This window comes from Zootoca vivipara, chromosome 14 (genome assembly GCF_963506605.1).
Source record: "Zootoca vivipara chromosome 14, rZooViv1.1, whole genome shotgun sequence".
In the NCBI taxonomy this organism is placed as follows: domain Eukaryota; kingdom Metazoa; phylum Chordata; class Lepidosauria; order Squamata; family Lacertidae; genus Zootoca; species Zootoca vivipara.
In genome coordinates this window covers 20,667,756-20,695,601 of record NC_083289.1, presented here as the reverse complement: position 1 = coordinate 20,695,601, position 27,846 = coordinate 20,667,756, and the positions used below count along the sequence as shown (strand labels likewise).

General features: G+C 45.2%; 1 protein-coding gene across 3 annotated transcripts in view; it reads left to right on the top strand.

Annotated features, from left to right (window-relative positions):
- LRRK1 (leucine rich repeat kinase 1) overlaps positions 1–27,134 on the top strand; it is an 81,263-nt gene extending 54,129 nt beyond the window's left edge. For all 3 annotated transcript variants that reach the window (XM_060282940.1, XM_060282939.1, XM_060282941.1), the window contains exons 19-34: positions 986–1,145; positions 2,013–2,289; positions 5,216–5,387; positions 7,931–8,094; positions 8,466–8,605; positions 10,881–11,130; positions 11,826–11,992; positions 13,180–13,377; positions 13,525–13,802; positions 15,714–15,908; positions 17,992–18,143; positions 20,153–20,270; positions 20,744–20,860; positions 22,690–23,537; positions 24,982–25,083; positions 26,042–27,134. In XM_060282940.1, coding sequence (XP_060138923.1) covers positions 986–1,145; positions 2,013–2,289; positions 5,216–5,387; positions 7,931–8,094; positions 8,466–8,605; positions 10,881–11,130; positions 11,826–11,992; positions 13,180–13,377; positions 13,525–13,802; positions 15,714–15,908; positions 17,992–18,143; positions 20,153–20,270; positions 20,744–20,860; positions 22,690–23,537; positions 24,982–25,083; positions 26,042–26,219 — 3,516 coding nt within the window. In that variant the 3' untranslated portion in view covers positions 26,220–27,134. The remainder of the gene's footprint in view (positions 1–985; positions 1,146–2,012; positions 2,290–5,215; positions 5,388–7,930; positions 8,095–8,465; positions 8,606–10,880; positions 11,131–11,825; positions 11,993–13,179; positions 13,378–13,524; positions 13,803–15,713; positions 15,909–17,991; positions 18,144–20,152; positions 20,271–20,743; positions 20,861–22,689; positions 23,538–24,981; positions 25,084–26,041) is intronic.
- Positions 27,135–27,846: the final 712 nt, after the last annotated feature.

Genomic DNA, 27,846 nt, shown 5'->3' with positions numbered 1-27,846 from the left:
AGGTACCACTGTGGTGGGAAGGTAAATGGGTGTTTCCATGCGCTCTGGCACTCGTCACAATGTCCTGTTGCACCAGAAGCTGTTTAGTCATGCTGGCCACATGACCTGGAAAGCTGTCAGCGGACAACCGGCGGCTCCCTCGGCCTGAAAGCGGAGATGAGCGCTGCACCCCCTTGTTGAATTCAACTGGACTTAACCGTCCAGGGGTCCTTTAGCTTTAGCATTAATACAGTTCAGAAGCAATATTTTCAAGTGGGGGCTGCACTCTTCTAGCTTCACCTCCATTGTCACAAACAGCAGCTTATACCTGTGAAGGTTTCCTCGCAGCAGAAGTTTGCACCGACTGCACAGTCTTTCAGATTGGAGGTGGAGGGAGCATGAAAAACACCTGGGTTGGTAGTTTGGTGCAGGCTGCTCAGTATAGAATAGACCTGCTCATACATCAATTTACTTCTGCACAGAACTGTGGTGTAACCTCATTCTCATGCAAATGGGGGCAGGAATGTTTCTCATTGAATTATAGCAGCAGAAGGAAACTTCTCTATCCCTTCTCTATGTCAGAGAATTCCAACAAAAGGAGTAGCGGAAATTGCCAATGTTCACTTATTCGTCCCATATCTGGAACTTAAGTCAGTGCAGCAAATATGATCATGCTGTAATGATTGGGACAGAATAATTTAATGACATCAGAACTCATGTAAGTAATATAATTTTGTCACAATGGACAGTGACATGAATAACGTTTTCTTGGCAGAAGGCATACTGCAGTGGAAAGGAAACACTGCTGCTGGTGAAGAAAGTGGGGCAGAATGAAAAACAATGCCTCCTTTATTCACCATTTCCCCCTCTCATTTGCATACTCAGCTTCAGAAACGTTTGTTGGGAATTGGTTTCTGAATCCTCAAATGAATAAATGAAACGCTATGTACAAATGAACGGAGCCACGGCGTTCAGAGCATAATTGGTTTTCAATGTAATTTAACAGATCCCAAGGAGTTACTTGAGCCTCCAAGGATCCATCATAGCTGAACAACTGAACAGAAGTCAAAACGACAACGTACAGTATCTAACAGACAAGGAAATAGAGCAAATCGTAGAGAACACTCGAGGCAATGACATCAAAGACTATGAAGACTTGCAATCTGGTATGCCTGCATGTAGTAACTTATTGGAAACCAGCATGTTCGGTATTTTTGAATGTGTGTCTTTTCTTGTGGGCGTACACTTTGCTTGAGGGTGCATCACATCACCCTGAATTTACAAAAGGACTGGCTGAAACATTACTTTCCAGCTTGACCACTGAGATAATCCACAGGAGTGTTATTACCCATTCAAAGAGTTGGTGGAGAAACCATGGTGGCTTCAGTTACTTACCCAGCAGAGCTTTCTCGTGTGGTCAGCTGGCTAACTAGGAAGCTGCTTTATACTGAAACAGACCATTGGTCCACCTTGCTCAGTATCACCTACACCAGTGTTCTTCAATGCTGGGTCCCCAGATGCTGCTGGACTAAAACCCCTATCATCCCCAGCCACCTTAGCCCAATGGTCAGGCGTGATGGCAGTTGGAGGCCAACAACAACTAGGGACCCAACATTGGGAGAACATCAGTCTACACCAGGGTTTCCCAAACTTGGGTCTCCAGCTGTTTATGGACTACAGTTCCCATAATCCCTGATTACTGGTCTTGAAAGCTAGGGATGATGGGAGTTGTAGTCCAAAAACAGCTGAAGACCCAAGTTTGGGAAACCCTGGTCTACATGGTCCAGCAGTGGCTCTTTCAGACAGGAGTCTCTTCTAGTTCTACTTAAGAGATGTCAGGGATTGACTTCTGTGTGTAAAGTGAATGCCGTAATGCTGAGCTGCAGCTCTTCCTACAGCCCCCCCAATGTCTCTTATATTTTCCAGAATCAGACTTTCAGAGCTTGCGGATAAGTTGAATACAGCCCAGTGGAGAGGTTGATAAACCTCCTTCCTGTGCTCATAGCTTACCTAGCACCATCCTTTATCCACAGCAATCAATTTCCTGATCGAAACAGGGACACTGCTGCACTTCCCAGACACAAGTCACGGATTGAGAAACCTTTATTTCCTCGACCCGGTTTGGCTGTCGGAGTGCCTGCAAAGGATCTTCAACATCAAAAGCTCAAAGTCAGTTGCGAAGAACGGTGTGATCAAAGCGGAGGACCTCCGGATGCTCCTGGTTGGGACGGGGTTCACCACACAGACGGAGGAACAGTATTTCCAGTTCCTTGCCAAGTTTGAAATTGCACTGCCGGTAGCCAACAACAGGTACACTGGTAATTGTCGCCGGGGCGTGGCTTATTCGGGCAGTTGGAGACAAACTAAGACAGGCCACATCCTCACCATACATTTAAAGCACTGTGACACCATTTTAACAGTCATGACTCTCCCCCTCCCCACAAGAATTCTGGGAACTGTAGTTCATCAAGGGTTCCGAGAGTTGCTGTTAACAGTCGTGACTCCCTCCCCCAAAGAATTCTGGGAACTGTAGTTCATCAAGGGTTCTGAGAGTTGCCCCCTATTGCCCTCATAGATGTTCCTAATATGTCAATCAGCTCTGCAGTTCCCAGAGTTCCCTGTGGTATTGATGGTTAAACCACTCCGGAAATTGTAGCTCTGTGAAGGTCTCCTAGCAACTCTCAGCACTCTTGACAAGTTTCCAAGATTCTTAGAGGGGAGCCATGGCTGGTAAAGTGTTGTCACTGCGCTTTACAGTGGGGATGTGGCCAGAGAGAGGTGGCCTCGGGTGTTCATTGCAGGTGTTGGCACAACAAACTCCAAAGTGTGCATGTCAGGTGCTGGCTTTTGGATGGCCTTCAACTAAGCTTTACTCAATGCAGACCTATTGAAATTAATGGCCCTTGAGTAGGCATGTTCATTGATATTTTTGGTTCTCCTCCGAGTAAAACTTAATTGAATACCGCCCTTTTGTGTCCAAACCCTTTGAATTCAGTTGGATGGCAGAGGTTGGGTGGCCACCGATCATGGATGATTTAGCTGAGATTTCTAGATTGTAGAGGGTTGGGCAACATACAGGGCAGTGATGTTCCCTGGATCCCTCACAGCTCTGGTCTGGGGGAAACCCTGGTCAGGCCACCATCAGACCCCACCAGCTCTGCTCTGCCCCGTCATTGAATGCTTAACTGTGACAGAGACACGGTGCCTAGCGTCAAGTGTGGATGCTTTAGTTGACATTCCTGCATTGCAGGGAGTTGACCCTCAGGGTACCTTCCAGTTCCACGATTCTATGGTACGTAGTTTCATTTACACACATATACAACCTGAGCATAGGATGGAAGGACTCACTGCATTAACCCTAACCATAGATCTGGTTTCCCCATTAGGTTTCCAGCACAGAGCAAGACGAGTCTCTAGCTCTTTCAGCATCAGCAAAAACTCTCAGCTGTCACATACACAGCCCCTCTTGGCCTGTTCTTCATCCTAGGATGAAGTGGCATTCAGCCAAGTAAGGTGGGCAAAAGCTTACCCATTTGTCACTATGGCAACAGAGCAGACCTCTTTGTACATGGCAAATAGCAGTAAGCTGGCCAGTCAAAGCCATTATCTTCCCAAGAAACTTGTCTGGCCCTTTTAGGGGGCTCTTCTCCTAGATTCTAAACATGCCCTGGAAGGGAACCAAGGCGTCATCCAGACTGATTCCCCCCCCCCAAGAAAACCCCTCCAAACTCATAACAATATATTAGTAGGCAGCATGAGGAAAGTTGGTTAGATTTGCTAAGGTTCTTACCTTCCCTGATGGATCATGTCCATATCACACACACACACACACACACACACACACACACACCCCTCAGATCTGTCTGTTCCAGAGAGTTTCTGAAAATAATTACAAGGAACTTGCTCTCGTGAAAGACACATCAGCCATTGTTTCTGCTGAGGAAATTGGGCCTTAGACCTTTGGGTCCGACCAAAAGGAATTTGGGAAGATCTGTGCCAGACATGTCCTGGGGAAAGGAGTTCTTAAATGCTGACATAATGAGCTTCTGTGAACTAAAAACAAAAGGTTTGCTTGACACCCATGAAGCTGGCAGCTTATCTGTGCTTCAGAAGCATTTACCATAGATTTCTTTGTAGGCTTGCTCCTCTCTCTTTCTTTTCTGCAAAGGAAATTCCTGCAGGGAAACAGGTTATTACTTTGTCCCTTGGCCCCTCACCACTCTCTTCAAGCCCCTCCTCACTTATTTTGCTGCATCTTCAGGCAAATCTTGTTGCCATTTATTGACACCGTTTCTATGGTTAGTTACCTCTGACAGGCTGCTAGCAATTACCGTCTAGATTGCCTGACGAAATTGCAACCCTCTCATTGGCCAAGAAGGGGAGAGCGAAAGCTGCTGTCGGCTGAGAAATGTACTCTGGAATGTTCCGGGCCATTTACAAGCGGCTGATGCTCAAGCACAGTTAAATCTGCCCCTGCACTTTGATGCTGTTATGGCAAAATGTGCTGTTTATTTATCTATAAATAAGTTCGAGGTCCCTCCTCCCTCCATTAAACAACTCACCAGGGCCATCCAGCCGTTCCTCATGCTGCAGTTGGGATGTCCTCCTATTGGTGGCCATGAAAGCACAAGTGTGTGATGACACCTTACATTTTTATGCCCATAAGAAGAATGGTATCCTTAGATTCCCAAGTCTGAGAGGTGTTCTGAGGACAGTAGCCTAATCTATTCCACCCAAGTCTCATAGGGGGGAATTCATCAGGAAGCATAAAACTGCACAGGTAAAGGTGCCTTTGGCAACAGGTTCCTGAGGTAGCTGTTGGTTCATTAGAAGTTTCCCATCAGCCCATTTTTACCTCGGCACATTGCTGGGCTTAAGGGAAATCAAGAAATCTTTCAGCACCTGATCGTGTTTTTTAAAATAAAATAAAATAAGGGAATTCGTTTTTTTGGTTAGCAACGCAAACATCCCACATTATTACGGCACTCAAAATCCATTCCAACAGACGAGCCTCTAAGCTACGTCTGTTCCTTGCTTGTCTCTTTCCATGGCATAATTTTAAAAGCAGCAGCCCACAGAGCCACAGTATTGTACCGCCCTGTGCTGCTCCGGAAGTTTAAAACGTATATGATTTTGGCTGTGCTGTTGACAGCAAAACTTAACAGGTTCTATCAGGCAGGCCATTTGCTGCTCTGAGAGCCACAACTCAGAATCTGAACATTTCGTTTGGTTTCAGTTACCTCCTTCCCCACTTGCTTCCTGCCAAGCCAGCCCTCGATATCCATGGCTTTCGCCACCGGACAACCAACACCATCCAGAGGGTGTTCAAGATGAGTTTTGTTCCCGTTGGTTTTTGGCAAAGGTTCATAGCCCGGATGCTCATAAGTCTGGCAGAGATGGACCTCCAGGTAGGTAGATGCAAACAGAAGCAAAAACAAAAAACAAAAAACCACTCTTAGAAAATAATCCTAGTATACGATGAAACCTTACATGACAAGATTTGTTGCTAAAATGCCCACCTGCCATTTCCTGTTTGTGCTATGTTGCTTCTGTCACACTCTAGTGTGACCAAGAAACAGAACGCAGGGTAAGACCACAAGAAATGGCTATGGGCTCAGTTCTCAGCGACTTTACTAAGTTTATTTATTAAAGGATTTCTATACTACTGTATCATAAAATATCAAGATCGTGTACACCGTAAAACATAAAGCACCATTTAAAGTTGGGTTTTTTTAAAAATAAAATAATGGATTGAATAGCTGCAATCAGCAAAAGCATTGCGAGAGAGAAAACTCCGGAAAATGTGTTGTCAAGGCCACGGGACAGATTTATCGAACTTTGGTATGCAGCATATGGCTTGTACATTTGGCCAGAGAGTAGAATTTACCTGTTGCAATCACACAGGGAGATTCTGATAAAAGAGAAATAAGCAAGTTAGTTATCACAGCAAGCACGTAACAAGGATAGAAAAGTTTCTAGTTCTGAGCTAACTAGCTACATCTAGAGAAAACAAAGGAAGTTGTGCTTGCTCCTTTATTTTCCGAGGATAAACCCAAGATTACCTCTCATCCTGAAGTGTTGATAAAGGAGAGTGAGGAGAAGGAGGAAGTTGTATACAGGATGCATCCTTTGATGTGTTAGTTTAGATTTCAAAGGAAAGAGAGATCTGCATAGGTAGGCTAGGAATCTGGAGGTCCCTTTCTCTCTGTTTTAATTCTTTCTTTCCAAGACGTGTTCTGCAAGCTGAGTTGCACCCAAATGTCCAACATTGTCCACCTCAACTGTCCCCTGTATAAGTAAATGGTTGCTGTGCGAGAACAGGATGCTGGACTAGATGGCCATTGGCCTGATCCAGCAGGCTCTTATGTTCTCTCTCCTCCTCTGGGGAAAAGGAAAAAAGGAAGGCAGGGCAGCAGGACACTACCTAATGGGGGTCCCATTGTCTCCTGAAGGGTCCTTGCGATATACAAGCCCTATGCCTGTCTGATACCCACCCTTCACCTTGCACAACGACGGGCATTTTGGGAGCAGTCTGGCACAAGTTCTAGAATGTGCGCTAACAAGTTGGAGTAGACTTCTTTTGTTTTGTTTATCCTCACGCAAAGATTTTTCAAACATGATTGTCACCGCCAGTTTGTTTTGCTTAAAATTCTCAGTGGCAATGCATTTGGCACTAGTTTAATTCTCAGCACACTGATTACATTAGTATTAACTTCATTGGCAATCTGTGTAATTACCTACCCAATCTTGTTATCTTGTTGTTATCCTGTCATCACATCAAATTGTTCAGCTGATTTGTATCAGTGCTGATGACAGGAATGATGCCAGGGGGCTGCAGGAGCTTATCAGGCTCCTTATGAATATGCAGTTTAAAAAAACAAACTGATGCTAAAAATAGCTTAGCATCATTCCTGAGTGGCTATGCAGAGTGCAGTCCAGCTCTGTTAGATTAAATGGAAAATTGGTCATTCATTCCAAGGGCCACATTCACCTCAGGGCAACCTTCAGGGGGCCACATGCCAGTGGTGGGCGGGGCCAGAAAAAAGTGGGTGGGGCAACAAAGGTAAATCTTACTTTTGTACAGTATTCTAGTTTCTGCATGCACCTCTCCCTTCTCCATCCTGGAAAACCTCTTAGATGATATTTAAATATTTTGCAATGTGTGGGAGGAAATTTGCACTCTGTATAGAACACTAGCGGGGAGTTCCCAGCGCTGCCCAGGATTTATTAGAAACCCCCAAATACTGTGTTTTTTTAATGGATATTGTTCTTAGCAGGTTTGGACCAATCACACAAGAAAACAGGTGAAGTCTTGACAAAGTCATGTTTTGGTCCGCCAGCTCGGTTCAAAATGGTGCCTGACACCCTCACCTCAGGGACCTTCATGCTGAGCTCGGCAACAATTTATCTAGAAGTGCCTGAACATATAGAGAACAAATGGACATAACAGACAAATATGCAAAATAAATGGTAGTTAAGGAGCTGCCTTATCCTACACCAGACCCATGACTGCTTGGCTCAGCACTGCCTTACAATGGTACTCCAGAGTTTTGGGCAGCAGTTACTCCCAGCTCTCCCTAGAGAGACAGCTGGGGCATTCTGCTCCGAGCAAGGGCCATTCCAATTACCGTGTTTCTCATATTATAAGACATGTCTTATATTTATTTTTTCCTCAAAAAAACACACTATGGCTTATTTTCAAGGGATGTCTTATTTTTTTCCTCCTCCTCCTGCCGCGGCCGGCATTGCTGCTGTGCCTATCACTATGTCTTATTTTCGGGGTATGGCTTATATTCCTTGAATGCTTAAAAATCCTGCTATGGCTTATTTTATGGGTATGTCTTAAAATATGAGAAACAGGGTACCAAATGTGTGGCTGGCAGCAAGAGCATATGTGTGCGGATTGAGAAGACTTTGCACCTGATTCTCTGAATTCTTTCTCATATTCCAGTTCGTTGAAAACAAGAAGACGGGCAAGAGCAGGAATAAGAGAGCCGCTGTCTACAGCTTCACAGGCACACAGCGCAACAGATGCAGCACTTTCAGGGTGAAAAGAAACCACACCATTTACTGGCAAGAGGGGCTGTTTGTCACCTTTGATGGAGGCTACCTGAGGTAATGGTTGAGGCATGACAGGTACAACCAGGGGCATTTCTCACAAGACCCAAAGCAATCTCAAATGTTAAAATGTTGGATTTATTTCCATTATACTGCTTACAAAAAAAGGGTGCGCCACGGGGCCTATATAGGATTGCCTCCAGGGTTGTATCTGGCTGCTGGGCCATCACAAGTCCAAATTTTATTGATGTGAATCATTTTTGGAGATAATACTGGGGGTTGAATCTGGGACCCGTCTGTAGATGGAGCTTGTGCACTTCCACTGTGCAAGACCCCAGGCAGCTGAAACTCAACAGGAATTGCTGTAACAATCCTGCTCTCCCGTCCCTTTCTCAAAAGCACATCTTTCGGGTTTCTTCTCCTTGCAGTGTTGAGTCTTCCAACGTAAACTGGAAGAAGAAGAAAAGCGGCGGCATTAAAATCATCTGCCAGTCAGACATGAGAGATTTTTCAGCAATGGCTTTCATCACCGATCATGTCAATTCTCTAATAGACCAATGGTTTCCAGGTAAGAATCATTTCCGAAAAAGTGGGCTTACAGCAACGATGGCTTGGCCATGACCCAGAGAGCTGCACTTCAGGCATCCTTGAAGATCTGGGCACCCAGGGGGTGTTTTCAATTTCTTGTCCATTGAGTGGATCAGTTTCATACCATATCTCACAATCTGATATTCGAGCGAAATGTCACTCATGATATGAGTAGCATGGGAGGGCTTGGATCCGTAGAGTGGAAGAAAACACAAATGTTCATGAAATGCATATCTAAAGCCATTTTGGGAATCAGAAGCTGGTTGTGCAATATTATATGATTGTTTTGTATGTCATTGTTTAGTCATTTAGTCGTGTCTGATTCTTCGTGACCCCATGGACCAGAGCACACCAGGCACTTCTGTCTTCCACTGCCTCCCGCAGTTTGGTCAAACTCATGTTGGTAGCTTCGAGAACACTATCCAACCATCTCGTCCTCTGTTGTCCCCTTCTCCTTGTGCCCTCAATCTTTCCCAACAACAGGGTCTTTTCCAGGGAGTCTTCTCTTCTCATGAGGTGGCCAAAGTATTGGAGCCTCAGCTTCAGGATCTGTCCTTCCAGTGAGCACTCGGAGATGATTTCCTTAAGAATGGATAGGTTTGATCTTTTTGCTGTCCATGGGACTCTCAAGAGTCTCCTCCAGCACCATAATTCAAAAGCATCAATTCTTGGGCCATCAGCCTTCTTTATGGTCCAGCTCTTACTTCCATACATCACTACTGGGGAAAACATAGCATTAACCATACGGACCTTTGTCGGCAAGGTCATGATTGTTTTGTATAAGTACTATCAAAAGCAATATTTTTAAATAAAATCTGCTGCCTAATAGAGTCAGTTTGAAAGGTCTTCTAAGTAATTATGGTAATCTCACTAAGCAGTCAATTAATCTCACTGTGCAATCGATCAAATGTTGCTGACCAACAAATAATGATTCCAGGCTAGTGATTTTCTGACATTAGTACATCCTCAGGGTTGAAAAAATATTGTTTGTTGAAACACTATTTAAAAAAAAGAAAGAATAAAGTTAATTATTTATTATTCTGTACTATTTAAATTATGTCAATAAAAATCATTAAAAATAATAATAAAAACAATCAATGCTTGCCCCTTCCACCAGGTGGGCGGCTGTTGCACTTGGTTGCCATCCCAGGCAATGGTCAGGTGGCTGTTGAGGGAATTCCCCTTGGCCACCCGGGCAGTTGGCTTGAGTTCCCGCCAGCTGCTGAAGTTCAAATTGGCCAATGAGTGGCCTCCGGTGTGTGTCCCTCGCTGGCTGAGAGGGCATTGGCTGCATGCATGCCCTGGCAGCCAGTGGAACAGCAACAGCAGCAACAACTTAAATATAATAGATAGGCTTAAGTTAGTCTCGTCATTGCTTTCAATAATCCTATTCATAGTAGAACTAACATTGGAGACCACCCACTGTTTTTGCTTGTGTACACATTCATGACATTTAATTTGCTGGCTAAAATTCACATGATTAATTGACCTGTGATTTCTTTAATTGGGTAGCCATCATGATAGCTTATGAATGTTGCTAATGCAGGGTAGAGTGTAAAACAATTTTTCAAATCAAATGCAAATTCTGGTCAGAGTGTAGGTTTTGCATTTGAATTGTAGGCAAGAGAAGGATGGAAACCAATACAAGCATCCCCAGTGAAAATGAACTAAGCACTGAGTCTGTTATTTCACAATTATGTAGTTTTGGCAAAAACAAACTGAAAAAGAGGAAACTGCTATGCTAATTTGCTCTGTTTTACAAGCAAAAAGCCCTGCTTTAAATGTCAAACTGTGTAACACAAAGCCCTCCCTTTATGAGGTTGAGCTCTCTGCATACCAGAGAACTCATTTCATAAAAAGATTTTGTCCTGTCCTGTGAATTTTTCCATTGTAATTCCCTTAAAAAAGACATTCCTTTCTGGAAGCTTGAAATACCCTTACTGCAGACTCATCAATAGGGTCCAGTTAGCTTTGAGTGAAAGGTGTTTGATTTATGTTTTTACTTTTGTAGTTACAGGCATTTCCCTTTTTGCGCACTTTGAAAGAACGCACGAGCATGCATGTGCAGGTTGTTTTCAGACCCAGAAGAGGGCATAACGGGGTGGGACGGGACATGTGCAATGACCACAATAGTGTGCACAAAACAGGGGTTGTCTGTACTTAAATCTTTTCATGTTGTAAGCCACCTTGAGCATGGTTTCATGACATCTATGGAAGGGCAGTGATGATGATGATGATTCTTAATTCCTCCTCAGCACTCACAGCCACAGAGAGTGACGGGACTCTGTTAATGGAGCAATATGTCCCTTGCCCAGTTTGTTCCACCCCTAAAAGGCAAGAAGAAAAAGGCAGCCAGGAAACGGAAGACATGCAATACTTCAACATGGAGGATTGTGTCCTAACCGCCATTGAGCTGGACAGCATCACCTGTGCTCACCACCCAGCCATACCTGTCCCTTTACAGGAACTGGTCCCTGAGCTTTTCATGACAGATTTTCCTGCCAGGTAATACTAATGTCCCTTTTCTTTTTCCCTCCCCAGAGCTACTGTATCCAGTTCTCATTCCCTGACCATTTGCCGCCATACTCATTTCTCAGATCTACTCGTTTGTGCATACGTACTGCAAGCAGAGATGGAGGAAAAATTCAGTTTTTGAATTTAAAAGCGAGCCTACCAAATTTGCATGTTCCAAAACACATGACACAAACCGAGACAAAGCTGTCCTTGGAAATTTGCACTTCTCCGAATTTGGTAGTGCAGTTCTCCAGCCAAGTCACGTGTGCAAAAAAAAAAAAATTCTTATACTAAAGCGTGCATAAAAATAAAAGTGCTGAAATGGGTGAAAACAAAATGTACAAAATTGCATTATTTCAGGGGAAATTGCTGTGCAAAAATGTATACATGGCATACACAAGAAGGCAACGTCAGGCTTTGAGATCACCCGCATCATCAAGTCACCTCAAGTCACTCATGAGTGAGAAAGCAAATAAGAAAGATGTTTTGTTGGACACAGCTCTAGGCAGCAAATAGCTGGGGTGAAAGCATTTGCTGTCTTTTTCCGGAGAATTTGGAGATGATGTGGGTGACCTCAAAGCCTGATGTTGCTTTCTTGCACACGACTCAATGTGTGCATCTCTTCATTCCCAATCATAAGTTTCCTCTCTGTCTCTTTTCCCTTCTCTCACACGCGTGGCCGGCAGATTGTTTCTAGAAAACAGAAAGCTAGAATACACTGAAAATGAAAACAATGTTCTTGGCCAAGGAGGAAGCGGAACGGTTATATATCAGGCGCGGTACGAAGGGAAGCCAGTGGCCGTGAAGCGATTTCAGATTAAAAAATGCAAGAGTTCTGCTGGTTCGGCTACAGGTGAATATGCCCTTATGTATCACATTTCATTTTTAAATTTGTATCCCACCGTTCCTCCAAGGAGCTCAAGGTTGCTGTTAATGCAAGGTTCTCTTCCTGCCCGTTTTATATCCTCACAACAACCCTGTGAGGTAGGTAGGGCTGAGAGTGAGAGATTGGCTCAAGGTCACTCAGTGCATTCCATGGTTGAGTGGGGATTAGAATCCTGGTCTTCCAGGTTTTAGTCCAACCCTATAACCTTCACACCACACTGGTTCCCTTGTGGGTCCTCCTCCCCTGCCACCAAAAGCTATCCATGCCTACCAGCAAACAAGCTTCCATACTTGAGGTACCATTCAGCTTTTACAATTAAGAATGTGCATCTTGGTGTGGGGATTTTGGGTGTGTGTTTGTGTGGAAGGGGTGGAGAGGTTTGCTGCATTCTAATAAATCTTTGTGCAACATGCACGTGTGAATAAAAGCAGCAAGCCTGATCTAGTCTGCTACAGGGCAGAGGTCTGAGCAGTGCATGGAACTGAGGTGTGGAGAAATGAGCACAGGGGTTTGTTTCAAAGGTGGGAATAGTTGCCGTCGACCCTTTTTGCCTGCAGGCTTCCCAGAAGTATCTTGGCTGCTACTCAGTCAGAAGCAGGATGCTGGATTAAATGGACTCTTTTAACAAAAAAATTATTTATTTGGTTTTTCACATTGCAGTTTTCCAATCACATATCCAACATACGACATAAGAAACAAGATTCCAAGGAATCTCCTGGACGTCCCTCCTCCCCTTTGTGGGTCCTATTGTTAGTCATTTCCTCCTGCATCTATACTAATCCAAGTCTTTTGCATCTCCATTATATCCAAAATTCACCATTAAACTACAAGCGTTACTCCAATCCTACTAACAATTTTAACTGTTTACAATGGTTTTTAAGATAAATTATCATTCCCCCCCCATTCTTTTTTAAATTTTTGGTCGTCCTGATTCCTTATTATTCCAGTCATTTTTGCCATTTCAGCATGATCCATCAAGTGCCATTCTTTTCTGGTCGGGACTTTATCTTCTTTCCATCTCTGGGCCAATGACATCCGCACAGCCGTGGTCACATACATAGTCTTTTCTGCTCCAAAGGGCTGCTCTTCTGTGGCTGTGCCAATGCCCTGCAGCATAAAATAATGTAACAGTAGCCATTGTCTCCTCTGCTTAGACTCCATGTTGAGGCACCTGCAGGCCATGGATGCCATGAAGAACTTCTCCGAGTTCCGCCAGGAAGCCAGCATGCTCCACTCACTGCAGCACCCATGTGTCGTCTCCCTGATTGGGATTAGCATTCACCCACTCTGCTTCGCCTTAGAGCTGGCTCCTTTGGGCAGCCTCACCACCGTCTTGTCAGAAAGCTCTAAAGGTAATAACGTGGGTAGTCCTTCTGTGGTTTAAGGTTGGACCCATACGGTCCTTTTGGAGGGGGCGATGGCAGGTCTTTTGCAGGAGGGGGCCGCAGTTCTAGCGATTCCCCCTCCCAAGTGATATTTTCTCCCCTCTCTTTCTATAGGGGCATCCTTTGTGCCACTAGGGCACATGTTGACCCTAAAAGTAGCCTACCAGATAGCAGCAGGCCTGGCCTACCTCCACAAGAAGAGCATCATTTTCTGTGACCTGAAGTCAGACAACATTCTAGTCTGGTCTCTAGATGTGAAGGAAAGCATCAATATCAAACTGTCTGACTACGGGATATCTCGACAGTCCTTTCACGAAGGCGCTCTGGGAGTAGAGGGCACACCAGGGTACCAGGCCCCGGAGATACGACCTCGGATTGTCTATGATGAAAAGGTAAGTCTCAGGTGTCTGTGGAATAAATTCACAGCCAGAACTAAAGGGCCTATCTTAGGCATAGGAGCCAACTCCTAGCGGCCAAGGCCCCTTCAGTTCCCCCATAAAATGTTTCAGGGGGCTGGGGACCCCCAATTTGATGGGCATAACCATTCAAATGGTGTGTATCTTGGGATCGATTGTGCGGGGCAGGGCTTACCTGGACCCCCCCCCCCAATATTTTATCCAACTTGGCACCCCTGATCTTAGGTATAGAAACCAGAGCCAAGATGTTTCAAAAATGATGGGTTGTATCCAATGTAGCGCTATGCTAAAGTCACTTGATACACTTGTTCCAGAGTAAGCTAAATGTTTTTGCACCAACAGAGGAGTTAGTAACTTTGTCGCACAACAGATTGTAAAATAGGTTTCTGATTTTAATTGTATTCTGAATGTTATAAATCACGGGTGTCAAACACAAGGCCCGGGGGCCTAATCCGGCCCGCCAGACCTTGTCATGTGGCCCGCGTAGCCGCCGACAATACCCGCTGACAGTAGTTCTGGAGCCTGTGATTGGCCGAGGGTCAAAACCGGGGGCAGGGCTGCAGGCGGAGGCCGGGGCGCTGGAGCCGCGCTGACGGCCTTGGCCAGGGAATTTCAAGTTCGAATGAGGCTGAGGGAGGCAGTGGCACAGCGACCAGATGGGGACGTGAGATGCAGGAGGAGGAGGAGGAAGCCCGCCGAAGAGGTAGGAAAGCCCTACAGGCGCCGCCAGCAAAGTTGGTGCTGGGACGGAGCAGCACTGGATTTTTTGGGGGCGGGCTTTGCTGTTGTCTCCGAGAGCGAGTGAGGCGGCACTGGGGAGCCACCGCCCGCCGCTTCCCTTCCTCTCCTCGGCTGCATTCCCGGGGGCGGCCGGGAGGGAGGCGGCGACAACAGCACGGGTTCCTGCTCTTCCCGCTCTGCCACCGCCTCCTCTCAGCCCCTCGTGATGTAGGGCTCCAGATGGAATCGCCTCGCGGTTTGAGTAGGTGGGAGGGGATTTTTTTTGGGGGGGGAGGTTTTCAAGCCTCCTCTGCCTGCAGTCCCGGTAGGGAGAGGCGGCGGCGAAGACGACAACAGCGCGGGTGGGGGGAAGAGCAGCTCTGAGGCGAAGATGCACGTCCGCTGGGGCTGCCGCCGCCTTCCTCCTCGGGAAATCCGCTGCCCTCCCTCAGCGCGAGGGGAAGGGACTCTGGCGCTGAGGAGGGAGGATGCAAAAGCAAAGCAGGGAGTTGGCGCTGCACCGCATGTTCCTGCCCCTCTCCAAAGCATGGGGTGGGTTGCAGCGTGTGGCATCCTGCCTAGCGGGGTTTGGGTGTGCGTAGGGCGGAGAGGGAAGCCCTCTTTCCATCTGCAGGTTTTTAATCCCAGCAGTGGCTTTCTCCTTCCTGCCGAAGGTTTAGTTGACCCCCCCCCCCGGAAGCCGTCGATCCCCACCTTTTGTTCAAATTTCCCTCGTTTACATCCCCTCCCACACACGCGCCATGACGCAGGAATGTGATCCGCGTGGGGGCGGGAATGAGCTTACATTATTACAAAAAACAGTAATAATTGAATGCAGTGACAATAATTTATGATAATAAAGAGTGGACACATAGTCCTACAGACACAACCGGCCCTTTGAGGGTGACCAAACTGCTGATGCGGCCCCCGATGAATTTGAGTTTGACACCCCTGTTATAAATATTTATTTTTTGGCCGATACATTTCTTCTTCTTATTCTTATTCTTTTGCAAACCACTTTGAGGTTTTAGGACAATCAAATCGTATACAAAATTTGCAAAAATAAAAAAAAATTAAGAATACAACTGTGCATAGTATTCAAAGTGTGATTCCAAAGCTTATCCGAAATGCAAAGATCTCTGTAATGGGCATGTATTTTTCTCCTAGGTGGACATGTTTTCCTTTGGAATGGTGCTCTATGAGGTGTTGTCTGGGCAGCGGCCTGTGCTTGGCCAGCACCAGCTACAAATTGCTAAGAAGCTATCCAAGGGGATCCGACCTGTCCTGGGCCAGCCCGAAGAGGTACAGTTCCATCAGATGCAGGCGTTGATGATGGAATGTTGGGACACTAAGCCCGAAAAGGTATGAGAAGGTTGTATTGGCACAACAGGGTCCTTTTTGACCATTTTCTGAGTTACAAACAGGGCTCTTCATACATTTTCATCAGCCCAAAAGTTTACCTAGGCCAGCATCCTATTTCAAATTATGTCGACTCACAGCAAAAAAAAAAAAAACCCAAAATCCACATTAACTTTTATTAAGCTAGCCAAAATGTAAAAAACAAGAAAAGTGCAAGCTTTTGAGTTTCGCAGAATTCTTCATCGGGTGATTTTAAAGTGCTGGAATGAAGAGAGCCATCTATGCTCAGTTGGGTAGAGCGTGGTGCTGATAACACCAAGGTTCGATCCCCTGTATGGGACAGCCGCATGTTCCTGCATTGCAGGGGGGGTTGACTAGATGGTCCTCAGGGTCCCTTCCCACTCTTCAGTTCTATGATTCTTTGTCTGCTCTTTGTTTAAGATGGAGCGTGAGAGGCAGTAGCAGAGAGTCAGATGTCAGGTGCTCTGCTGGTTTCAGGTTGCAAGCAGACCTCCTACGAAGGAGAGAGAGCAAATAATGAGGGCTCCCATCCTCCAGTTTCTGCAAATACAATAACCAGCTGCTAACTCAGTTCCACCTCTGTCCTTAGGGCAAGTTCCTTTCGTAGGCAGAGAACAGGAATGAAGAAGCAAGCAGCTGTTCCCAGGAGGCTGCTCTGCAACCTGAAACCTGCAGAGCACCTGAAAGGGCCTCATTTGAATGTATGCTGCTGCCTCTCCCACCTTCTTTGTGTTGCTTTTACGAGGATGAATTCTGGGTAACTTTATAACTGCACAGGATCCTGCAACATTTTGGCTGAGCTAATGAAAATACTGCGCTAACGTGGATTTTGGATTTTTGGGTTTGTTAATGCATTTATATTTGGCCCTGCTTTTCCTCCAGGGAGCTCGGGAAGCGTATCATGATTCTTGTAATTTTATCCACACAAAAGCCCTGTGAGGTAGACTGGGTTCAGAGAGAGTGGGTGCCGGCTTCAGATCACCTAGCAGGGGTGCGGAACAAATTGGATTTGGTTTGCGCTTTAATTAGAAACTGCTAATTCGCACTTCTGCCGGGCCAGCACTTCTTGAACCGGCATTTGATCCCTTCTGCAATGTCGCATTGCCAGACGGAGTGTAAAAGCAAGCCTAGCTAATCCATGCTTCCCGAAAATATGCAAACCAGACTGTTAGTCACCCGTCAGAATTCACACTTCGGATTTTGTGATGCAGTTCTCCAAACGATGTGCTTATAAAATGCATATATTAAGGGAAAGTGTGGGTGAAAATACATAGGTTGGTGAAAACGCATGCAAAAATGACTGGGGGATTTCATTTAGGCAACCCTATCCAGATATGTAGAATGTCAAAGTGTATTTTAATCTGGTTTTTTTTTGTTTATTGCTATTTTTTTTTTTTTTGAAGTTTTAAATAGACATTTTGAACAGTTTTTCCGATAATTCATTTTTTCTATTTGCAAACCACTTTACAATGTGTGTGTGTTGTTTTTTTACAACCAAGCGGTATGTAAATCATAGCTGCCAAGTCTCCCGTTGAAAAGTCCAGGATCAGCAGCGGCGCGGCACCAGAAGTCGCTTCTACGCATGTCGTAGAAGCGACTTCCAGTGCAGCTCTGCCCGATTTTCGGTGCCCAGACATGGGCAGAGCGGCACCCGAAATCGGTTCTGCACATGTCCAGACATGCGCAGAAGGAGCCTCCCTGGCAGGTAGGAAATCAGGGGATTTACGGGATTATTTTTTTCTATTCAGGATAACAGCGGGAAACGGATTAAAATCCGGGGGTTTCCCATGAAAAATGGGAGACTTGGCAGCTATGGTGTAAATTTTATGAAATAAATAAATACATTTCGAGCACGGTGATACTTTTAAATAATGCTTAGGGGGCCCCTGTTTCCCTCACAGACTCGTGTGTAGCCCTATGTGAATCTGTCATTCCAGTGGAGCAAAGAGCTCCATGCATTGTGTGTGCCTCAAAGGAGACACAGAGCTCTGAAGGGGGCAGTAGGTCCTTCAATATATACCATAATATTTCATAGACACATTACACTGTCCTCTCTTTCACACAGCGCCCATTGGCCACCTCTGTGATAGGACGAATGAAAGAACCTACTTTTGCTACGTTCATGTACCTGCTGCCATGTGGGAAGCAGTTGTCCTTCTTCTCTTCCCAAGGGGAAGAGTGCACAGTCGTATTCTGGGATGGGAAAGAAGATGCAAGGTTTGTGTATTGTTGTTTTTATTTTTAGATCCTTCTTGTCATCCTTAGTTCGGCATAAACAAAGCCCTGGCTCAACATCCCTTGAGCTGTATACAGAAGATGCTCACTTGTATTCATAGTGAAGGTTGGGTATTCTCTCTTTGCAGATGGAAAACGGAGACCCTTGTAATGAGCATTTTACATTGGATAATGTAGTAAGGGAGACCTCGTGGGATCCACCACAATGAGAAGGTTTCGGTGGTTCAGTTTGAGGGCCATCAAAAAAAGTACTATTTCAGGCATCCCCAACCTGCAGCCCTCCAGATGTTTTGGCCTACAACTCCCATGATCCCTAGCTAACAGGACCAGTGGTCGGGGAAGATGGGAATTGTAGTCCAAAACATCTGGAGGGCCGAAGTCTGGGGATGCCTGGACTATTTACTTGGGGAACCATGTTTGAATCCCTGAGCCAGGGCATTTGATTGTCTTGAACTAGGATTAGAAGAGTGTTCTGAATTTGAGAACTCCACTAGTGACACCATCTGATCCTTCCTGCAGAGGAGGAATCTCCCTTCCAGCCATAGATAGGTATATGAGAGCCTTGGGGCCCATCTTACTAATTTATCTGCATGTTATAATTAAATGCTTGGGTTTGACCAGGTTTTTGATGCCTGGGCTTCTCCTTTTTGTTATAGGTAGGGTTGTTGCTGTTGTTTTGTAATGCTGGTTTTGGGGGTGTTTTTCTAAAGGCAGGACAATAACGAGAAAAGGCACATCTGGTTCAAATTTTTAATGTGTTACGTTTTGTGCTCAGGCTGGTTAAGACATCCAGCATTCAGTGATCAATTTATGGATGTTTTGTGGCTTTTCCTTTCCAAATGCAAACAGTATCTTATTGTGAGTAGCAGCAAAACTAACTCTCTGTTCCTCCTTGGAAATGCACCCCTGTGTCATTGTTTTAAAAACATTCTGATCCAATTGCCATGGTGGCTTTCCTTCCCTTAAGCAAACAAACGCAATACTAAATGTGTGGGCCCTTTGCATTTTGTGGACCTTTGGTTACCTGCTCACTTATTTGTAAATTCTTGGTCCGCAATGCAATGTACATATATTCTTCCTTACATAGTTTAATGAACTTTTCTTGTTTAAAATTGTTGATGCATTTTGCAGAAAACTGTAGGAAGCTTTAAATAGATAAAGGATCCAGAATGTATCAGATCCTCTGGCCTCTTTAAACCAAGCCAACCTCATCATCTTTCATTGTGCTAAATAGGCCTGGAGGGTACAACTGTTTGGTAGCCAAACGGAATGAAAACGTATTTTGCTCATTGATCTTCCCTTTTCCTCCACGGAGCTGAAGGCAGTATTCAAGATTCTCACCTTTTCCAAGTGAATCTCAGGGCTGGAAGGTTGATTTGTTTGAACCTGGGTTGTTGTCCCTCCCTGGTCCTAGTCTTCCATTCTTGCTTCAGCACTACACTGGCTACGTTTTTCTTCTCCAGAAAGAACTTTTTCTCCCTTTCCCATCTTCCAGCTGGGAAGGTAGATAGCTATATCTTGACAACACCCACTGTGGGGAACCTCCAAACACCAGGGCTGCTTCCAGGTGAGCGCTCAACCTGCTTTGTCAGCACAAAGCTTGTGAAGAGGTTGTACAACCTCAACTGTTTGTCAAACAATTGCTGCGATTGGTTTGCAGGGATGGTACACAAGCAATTTTTACATACCCCACCCCAGTGTGTTTTCCTATCACTTTCCTTATCACAAAAGGTCTGGTCTTCTTCTTCTTCTTCTTTTTAAGTGAGATACTTACACAAGAGCGCCAAATCCACTTTAGTCACATAAGCTGAATTTGGTGGTAGGTGTCTGAATCCTGCCCTCATAATAGCAACAGTGTGGAAGTTGCCCCGGGAGATAGAATCCGAGAACCAACCAAACACACAGCCATGATTTTTCTCCACTACTCATGGCTGTTTCCGGCTTTATTTCTGGCGCTGTTGTTAGAATGAGTTCTGTTTTCCTCCTTCCAGGAACTACACAGTAGTTAACATAGAGAAAGGACTGGTAGAAGTTGCAAGGATGAGCTGTCCAGGAATGAAGCTGTGCTGCCAAACGAAAGTTCAGAGTTATCTATGGACGGCCACAGAGGTATTTGTTATTCAACAAGGTATTTCTTATGGGTCACCTGTTTTGGAGCCATAGTTTCTCTTCTGCTCACTTGCCGGCACTCCATTGCTTCAGACATCAAATGCATTAAACGAATGCCTGCTGTAGTCTGTTAATTGGTAGGGTTGAAGAGCACAGCAAGGCATGGATGCTTCAAATGGGCAGCCTGACATCTCAGGTGGCTGTTCTCCCCCAGACGGTACCGTATTTTTTTTAAAAGGACCTAAATCCCAACAAACTAAACACATGATTTTAAAAAAATGATTATAATAGCTATTTTTTTATTACAATCTAACAAATAGGTTTTGTATATGAAATACTTTTGCATGAGTTAAAAACAGACAATATGTGCCCACCTATTTCAGAAGCAAGTTGAATTTTTAAAAAGTGTGTACAACATGTTTTCTTGTGTTTCTATATTGTCATTTTCTATATATGCTTTTGTTTGCATACAGGATCAAAAGATTTACGTGTACAGCTTACAAGGCATGTGTCCTCTAAAGGTTCCACAAAAGGGTGTGGACACTCCAGCAGTTGTCACTTGTTTCCTTGCAGTCCCTGTCATAAAAAAGGTAAAGCAGAGTGGTTTTCAGAGGTGAAGCATTAATGATGACCAAACATTTTTTAAGCACTCTTTCCTCCTCCTCCTCTTCTTGTTTTTAAAAAGAATTATTCAGATTAGTAATGCATGCTGGAGTTGGTATTAATAGCAGAAGTACAACTATAGCTCCTGCTGCTGGAAGTTTTAGGAATAACCATACCCTGTATTTCAGTGCACATTCAGTGCTGTTAACTCTAATATATTTTGAATCAAGTCAGGAAAACTGCTGGGTATGATGCTAGGCATTCTGGAATTAATGAAAATACATTCTGGTTATAGAGCTCTGGGTCGCTGTAATTCAGAAGGGAATTGAGGAGCTGCACAAAGATTCCTTCCACTGTGTTTCTAAACAAGATGGTCTACCCTGGCTACAAATTTTTATAACTTCCTCAGAACTTTTAGCAACTTTAATCTAGCCTTCCCTTACATGACCAGAGACTCTTGGACTTCCATGCCTGCAAAAATATGAGCATCTTCCTGCAGTGCCCCGACTTATGTTCCCACCAATTAGCAATTAAATTAGCTGGAATTTGCTTACATTGGTAACCAATCAAAACTCTTAACATACAGTTTCGAAAGGTCTCTGGTGTTGCGAAATACATATTACAGTATTGGATCTTGGATGGTGAGAAATGTAGTTCTGTAGACAGTTCTGTATCCCATGGGTGGGGAACCTTCAGCCTGCAGGTTGATATTGGCCTGCCAGAGGGTCCACATGTCTGTGAGGCCATTTCCCCCAGACCTAACCGTTTGTCAAGCAGCTGTCCTCATGCCATCAGCTGGGAGTTCAGTTCTGCCTTATCTGCACACACCTGTTCCCAGAAGAAAATAAGCACTTGCAGCCAAAGCAGCAGGATTTAACTCCCCTGCTCGTCAGCTGACATGAAGGACATTAAATCCTGCTCAGTTTGGCTTTGCAAATCTGTTCCTTGCTGGGAGTAGGCACACACAGCCGAATCAAACAGCCTTGTTTCTTTGCAGGCTAAAGACATCTTTTTCGCCTCCCCATCACCTGATCTCGCCCTGCTGCCAATGTCGGCCTGCAGGATGGAGCCTAATAATTGAACAAAGCAAAAAGATGAGCAAATGGCATTTTAGAAAGGTAAATGCTGGGGGTGGGGGACTTTCCAGTCGTCGTCCCCCGGCAGTTACCTTTCTAAAATGCACTTTGCTAATCTGTTTACATTTGTTACTCTTATTAAGGAAATATAATTTTTTCGTTGTGGGGTGGATAGATCAGCTAGATCGGTAAAGTAATCAGAACCCTGAGGAGTTTTTGCTTTGTCGCTAACAAAAATGAATGGATTAATGGATACATTGGTGCCTCGCAAGACGAATTTAATTCGTTCTGTGAGTCAATTCATTTTGCGAAAATGAAATCCCATAGGAATGCATTGAAATTTTTTTATTATTTTTGCCCATAGGAACGCATTAATTGAATTTCAATGCATTACTATGGGAAAACCCCGATTCGCTAGACGAATTTTTCACAAAATGAATTCGTCTAGCGAGGCAACCTCCGCTCGAAAAATCTCTTTGTTAAGCGAAAAACTCGTCTTACAGGGAATTCGTCTAGCGAGGCACCACTGTACATTTTACAAGTAGGAAACCTGGAATTTTTACCTGCCCCTGGAAAAGTTAAAACGTCTCGCAAGAGCTTCATGAATTCCCCTGCTTAAATACAATGACGTTGTTCCTATACTTCTTATAACACTGTATCAAGGTTGAGAATCTAGAATTCTAATTTACTGCCAAAAAAAAAGTCCTTTAAAAAAGCAAACAACTCTCCTGCCTTTTTAGAATGCCCACCTTGTCCTGGCTGGTTTATCAGACGGACTGATAGCTGTTTTCCAAACGTCACACGGTATCCCCGAGGACGGCTGCTGCTACCTCTGCTCCCACACGGCTAACCGCTCCACATTTAAGATCAGTGACAACGACGCCCGCCAGAACCCTTACCCCGTGAAAGCGATGGAGACAGCCAACAACGGGGCCGAAGTTTGGTACAGCAATGGCCCTGGGATCCTCATCATAGACTGTGCAAGCATGGAGATTGCCAGGAGGCTGGAGCCCTACGAACCGCCGTCCACGGTTGTGTCCATTGTGTGCAGCTCGGAGTGCAACGGGGAGGAAGTGGCCTGGTGCCTGGATGACGCAACCAACCTCCTGGTTATGTATTACACAGCCACTTACCAGCTGTGTGCAAGGTACTTCTGTGGGGACTGCAGCCCCTTGAGGGACATGTTCACTATTCAGCAGCCCTCGGCCTTGATCCCCGCTGAGCTGGCTACAGACCAGAGCCCGGAGGCCAAGAGCAATGTTTCGGCTGATGTGGGGATCCTCCGCAGCCAAGAGCTTGGCATCCAGATATTAAACCACCAGGACTCTCTGACGGACTATTGCTCTGTGTCCTCTTTCTCCTCCTCATCGGTCAACCACTTGACGAGGTCCGCCTCGAGCATGCTGAGCTCCCCTGCAAGCTCTTCCAGCGCTCCTTTCTCAACAGACTGTGAGGAGCCCGACATGACGCAGGAGCCTAAGACTCCCTGCGAGGGGCCCGACAATGATTTGGAACCAGCCAGCACCCACGCTGGCTGCCTCCAGGCTGTAAGGATCCTCCCTGTGAAAGACCTCCTCTGGATTCCCAGGTAAATTGTGTTGGTGCCATGGTGCCTGCTTGAAGGCTGCTGCATTTCCCTCCCCTCTTCCTCTCTCTGTTGCAAAGATTTGAATGCCTTTACATTCGAGGTTCAGGATCCTACCCTGAGACTTGTCTTCCCAGTTCTTCCTGTTTCTCATTTTTCCGGTCAGAAATTCAGTTCTCCACATTTTGCAGCTGTTGCATTAAAAAAAATGAAATCAAAATTTTTGGAAAGTTCGCTTGGCGCCTTCATTATACACCAGGCATAGGCAAACTCAGCTCTCCAGATGTTTTGGGACTACAACTCCCACCATCCAGGACCAGTGGTCAGGGATGATGGGAATTGTAGTCTCAAAACATCTGGAGTGCTGAGTTTGCCTATGCCTATTATACACCTTTAGGCGCCAGGCAAAATGTTCCTTTTTAACCGGGCCTTTGGTTGATCCAATTTAGATCCTATGCCCTTTTAAAATATGGGGTTTTTTTGGGGGGGGTATTGGGTTGCTGTTTTTATTCTTATTAGGTATTTTGTGGTTTTATATCTTGATTTTATTCTGTGAACCACCCTGAGACCCCTGGGTATAGGGTAGTATATAAATTCAATAATAAATTCAATAAATAATAATAATAATAATAATAATAATAATAATAATAAATAATCACATGAAATTTCAACAAGTTAAGATGAATATTCTAATTAACACAGTTAATATCTGGTGAAATCTGCACCCTCCAAAGGACTCAAGGTGGCATATATGGTTTCTTCCCCACAACAACCTCATGAGAGTAGGCTAGGCCGAGAGACAATGACTGTCCCAAGGCTACCCAGTGAGCTTTGTGGCCTAGTGGGGCTTTGAACCCGGCTCTCCCAGGTCATAGTGTGGCACTCTAACCACTACACCACATTGGCCTTTTATGCACAATTCCCCCCAGTATGTGCATTTTTATAAACAATTCTTTGGCTGGGAAGCCACATAGCAAAAATTGAGTAAGTGAAAAGGATAGCTGTGTTTCAGTTCCCATATTGTTTCGGGAAATTGACTAATCGATTCAGCTTCAGGTGAAACCTGAGTTGAGTTTCTCCCTGCTCTCTAATAGCCTCCCAGGCTTTTGAACTACATCCTCCTTGTGCTTCCTACTTGCTTGGCTTGAACAGCTCATCAAGCCACCATCCAGACTCCCCTCCTGAGAGATTGGAGGCTGCATACGAACACCCTGGGTATGTTTTTGCTCTGCAGTAAAGCCTCTAACAGCAGACAGACTTCTATGATCCTTTTTAAGAATCCTGCCATTTTCAGGAGTTCAGGTTTTCTCCGTGGCCTTTTGGATAATTGCCGCTTTGGCCGTCCCAAGGCATCCACACACCCGCAAGGAAGTTTTCAAACATCTGCATTTTTCCTGCCGTTGAATCAGCTGCATGTAACGGAAATCCTCCTGCTTTCCCTTTCCAGGCGAGGCGGAGATATCATTGTGATCGGCTTGGAGAAGGAAGCCATCTCTCAGCGGGGGAGAGTCATAGCAGTTCTGAAGGCGGCAGAGCTGGCCCCTTATGGGTAAGGATGAATGGGAAAGGGGGAGGTGGCAGAGGACAATTTTGGAAAGACCTGCAGAAGAGCACATGGCAGGCACAGAGAGCCCAGTTCAATCGCCAACATTTCCACTTGTTAACAGGATCTCTGGGAGAGAAGTTCAGAAGAGGCATGCGCACAGGCAGGCACCTTCTCCTCATTTGCTCACGAGCAGGATCAGATCAAACGCAGCTTTGCTCTCAGCCTGCTGCTAGATCCTGCAAACCTCTTTCACCAGCATGAAGGAAGGTGAAGGAAGTTCACTTCAGGCAGGTGAAGGGAAAGGTGGTAATGTGCTCTTCACAACAAGACAAAAACTAAAGCAAGCCTGGAGCAACTTGGGAGAAGGGATGCGTGTATACCAAGGCAAGGCATAAATCTGTTAAATAAATAGGCTAGCGTTGCTTAAAACCCTTACGTTTCTATATTTCTGCAAGGGTATAATGGTGAAGATTGAAAGACATCTGTTTGAGAAGAGCATAATTCTTCAATAATTAAATTGAGCAGGCTTGTATTATCTTCCTTCATTTTGCATAATTTATTCTGCCTTTTTTTTTTACCCCCCTCATAGAAGTTATTCCAAATTAGCTAGTTACGAAGAGAGGGGCAATGAGGAGCTAAGCAGAACATAGAAGCACCATCCCTCCTACCTGGAAATGTTGTTTAGCCGCCTTTTTCAGCATGTAAAAATTGGAGCAGGATTTGCCCACACCCTAAAACAGATGTGGGGGACTTTTGTCCCTCCAGATGTTCCTGGACTTCAACTCCCATCAGCCCCAGCAGCAACATCTGGAGGTTCCTCAAACCTGCCCCAGAAGAGCAAAAAACTTCCTTAATTTTTTTCAAAAAAAAAAAATCTCCTTGCAACATACACTGTGCAAAAGGAAATTTCTGGCTTCTATTATTTCTTTTAAAAATAAACTTTTTTTTCTGGGTTCCCCAGGACACTGGTGGATGCTGCTGTACTGACCAAGGACACGGTTGTGTGCTGCTTCAAGAATGAGGCCACAGAGTGGTGTTTGGCCGTCTGGAAGAGCTGGGGTTCCAAAGACTTTGACATTTTCTACCGGTCCTATGAAGAGCTGGGAAGGCTGGAGGCTTGCATGCGAAAGAGGAGGTAGCAGTTGTGGCGGAGAGGCAGAGACTGGGTGCTCAGCGAACGACAGAAAAACTGACACACCGTTTCAGTTCCCAGCAATCTCCGTGTAAGGATCTCCAAGGACACTAGGCGTTTGCTGTTCAATTTTGCTGCTAAAGGACATTCTAGGTGGCTTCTAGCCGTGATGGTGATGCTGTGCCACCACAGTCGGAGGCAGTATGTCTTTGAATACCAGTCGCTGGAAACCTCAGGAGGGGAGAGTGCTGTTGCGCTCATGCTTGGGGGCTTCTCATAAGCATCTTGGTTGGCCACTGTGGAAACAGGATGCTGCACTAGATGGGCCATTGGCCTGATCCAACAGGGTTATTTTTATGCACTTAGGTGGTTCCCCACCCCACGTTGTCTACAATGCATTTGGATTTTCAGCTAGCTAAGCAATAGTCAGTGGGAAGACCACCCCCGCCCTTAATCTATTCACGCACGCATGTGGATATGCGCAGCAAGCTTTGTCTTCCAAAACACAGAGGGTGACCCCAAAGTCACACATCAGCTTCCTGATTCCATAGCAATAATAAGGCACAGAATACTGCTGTAGATGGAGGTAGCTTCTTCCTAAAATTATCCAGAGGTTTTGGTCTGAGCAGCAGTACGGAGGGAGAGAGACGAATCCCACTTTTGATACTGTTTGCAAGCTTCAGGATGGACATACTGCTTCGTTTCTAATCCGTGCATGTCACCAATGTTCCCGGGAGTGGGTGGGGCGGTGTTGGGAAGTGGTGTCCAGCTTTTGTTGCAGAATAGCAAAAGAGTGCCCCAGTAGATGGCAATAATGCCCATCACAGAACAACAGATAAAGCAGAATGATGTGTGGACAGTCCAGTATAAACCCACCGTTAATGCACTATTACTGCATCAATGCCACATTGCAGAATATGCCCAACAAAAACCCAGTCCCCTCCCCTCTGTAGGGGCCCTTACATGAAATCAAGTTCAAATTAACCCTGTTTAGTTTTGTAGCAAATATACCTAAAAAAAAAAAAGAAGTGCACAACTCCTAGAGCTTATTGGACTTGCACACAACCATATTGTTCTGTTGATTTCAATAATACTTTAAGTGCAGCTGTTGCTTGTCTAAGGGACCTCACCAAAGGACTAAAACTCTTCAGCTGCAGTTCTTTGCTGGTGTTGTGCCCCAGCACTGCATAGGGTTTAAAAGCAGCACCAGGACCCTGCCTGCTGGTCAGGCTTCCCAGAGTAAAACAAACAAAAAAACAGTTCCAGGAGAACTTTGCCACTTGCTGGAGTGGGAGTGGGGAGCAGGGAAGGCACTATGGTGAACCCAGCCTTTCTCCCTGCTTGCTTCACCCCCTTCATCCTATTGATTTATTGTGACAATCTTTCTTTGAATGGGAGTCCAATTTCATTACGGGAGGGGAAGAGTCTCTGAAAAGATTTTTTTAATTTCAGCACTACCAAAATAGATTAAAACACGAAAACACGTTTACAGTTTTCTATTTCAAAAATAGACATTTGGAAAAACACCTCCCCAAGAATAAGTTTTTTAACAGAGGGATTTATAGGGTTTGGAGGGGAGTGTTTTAAAGTGGGGAGACTCCCAGCCAGCCTTTCTGCAGCAGACTTTTGCTTGC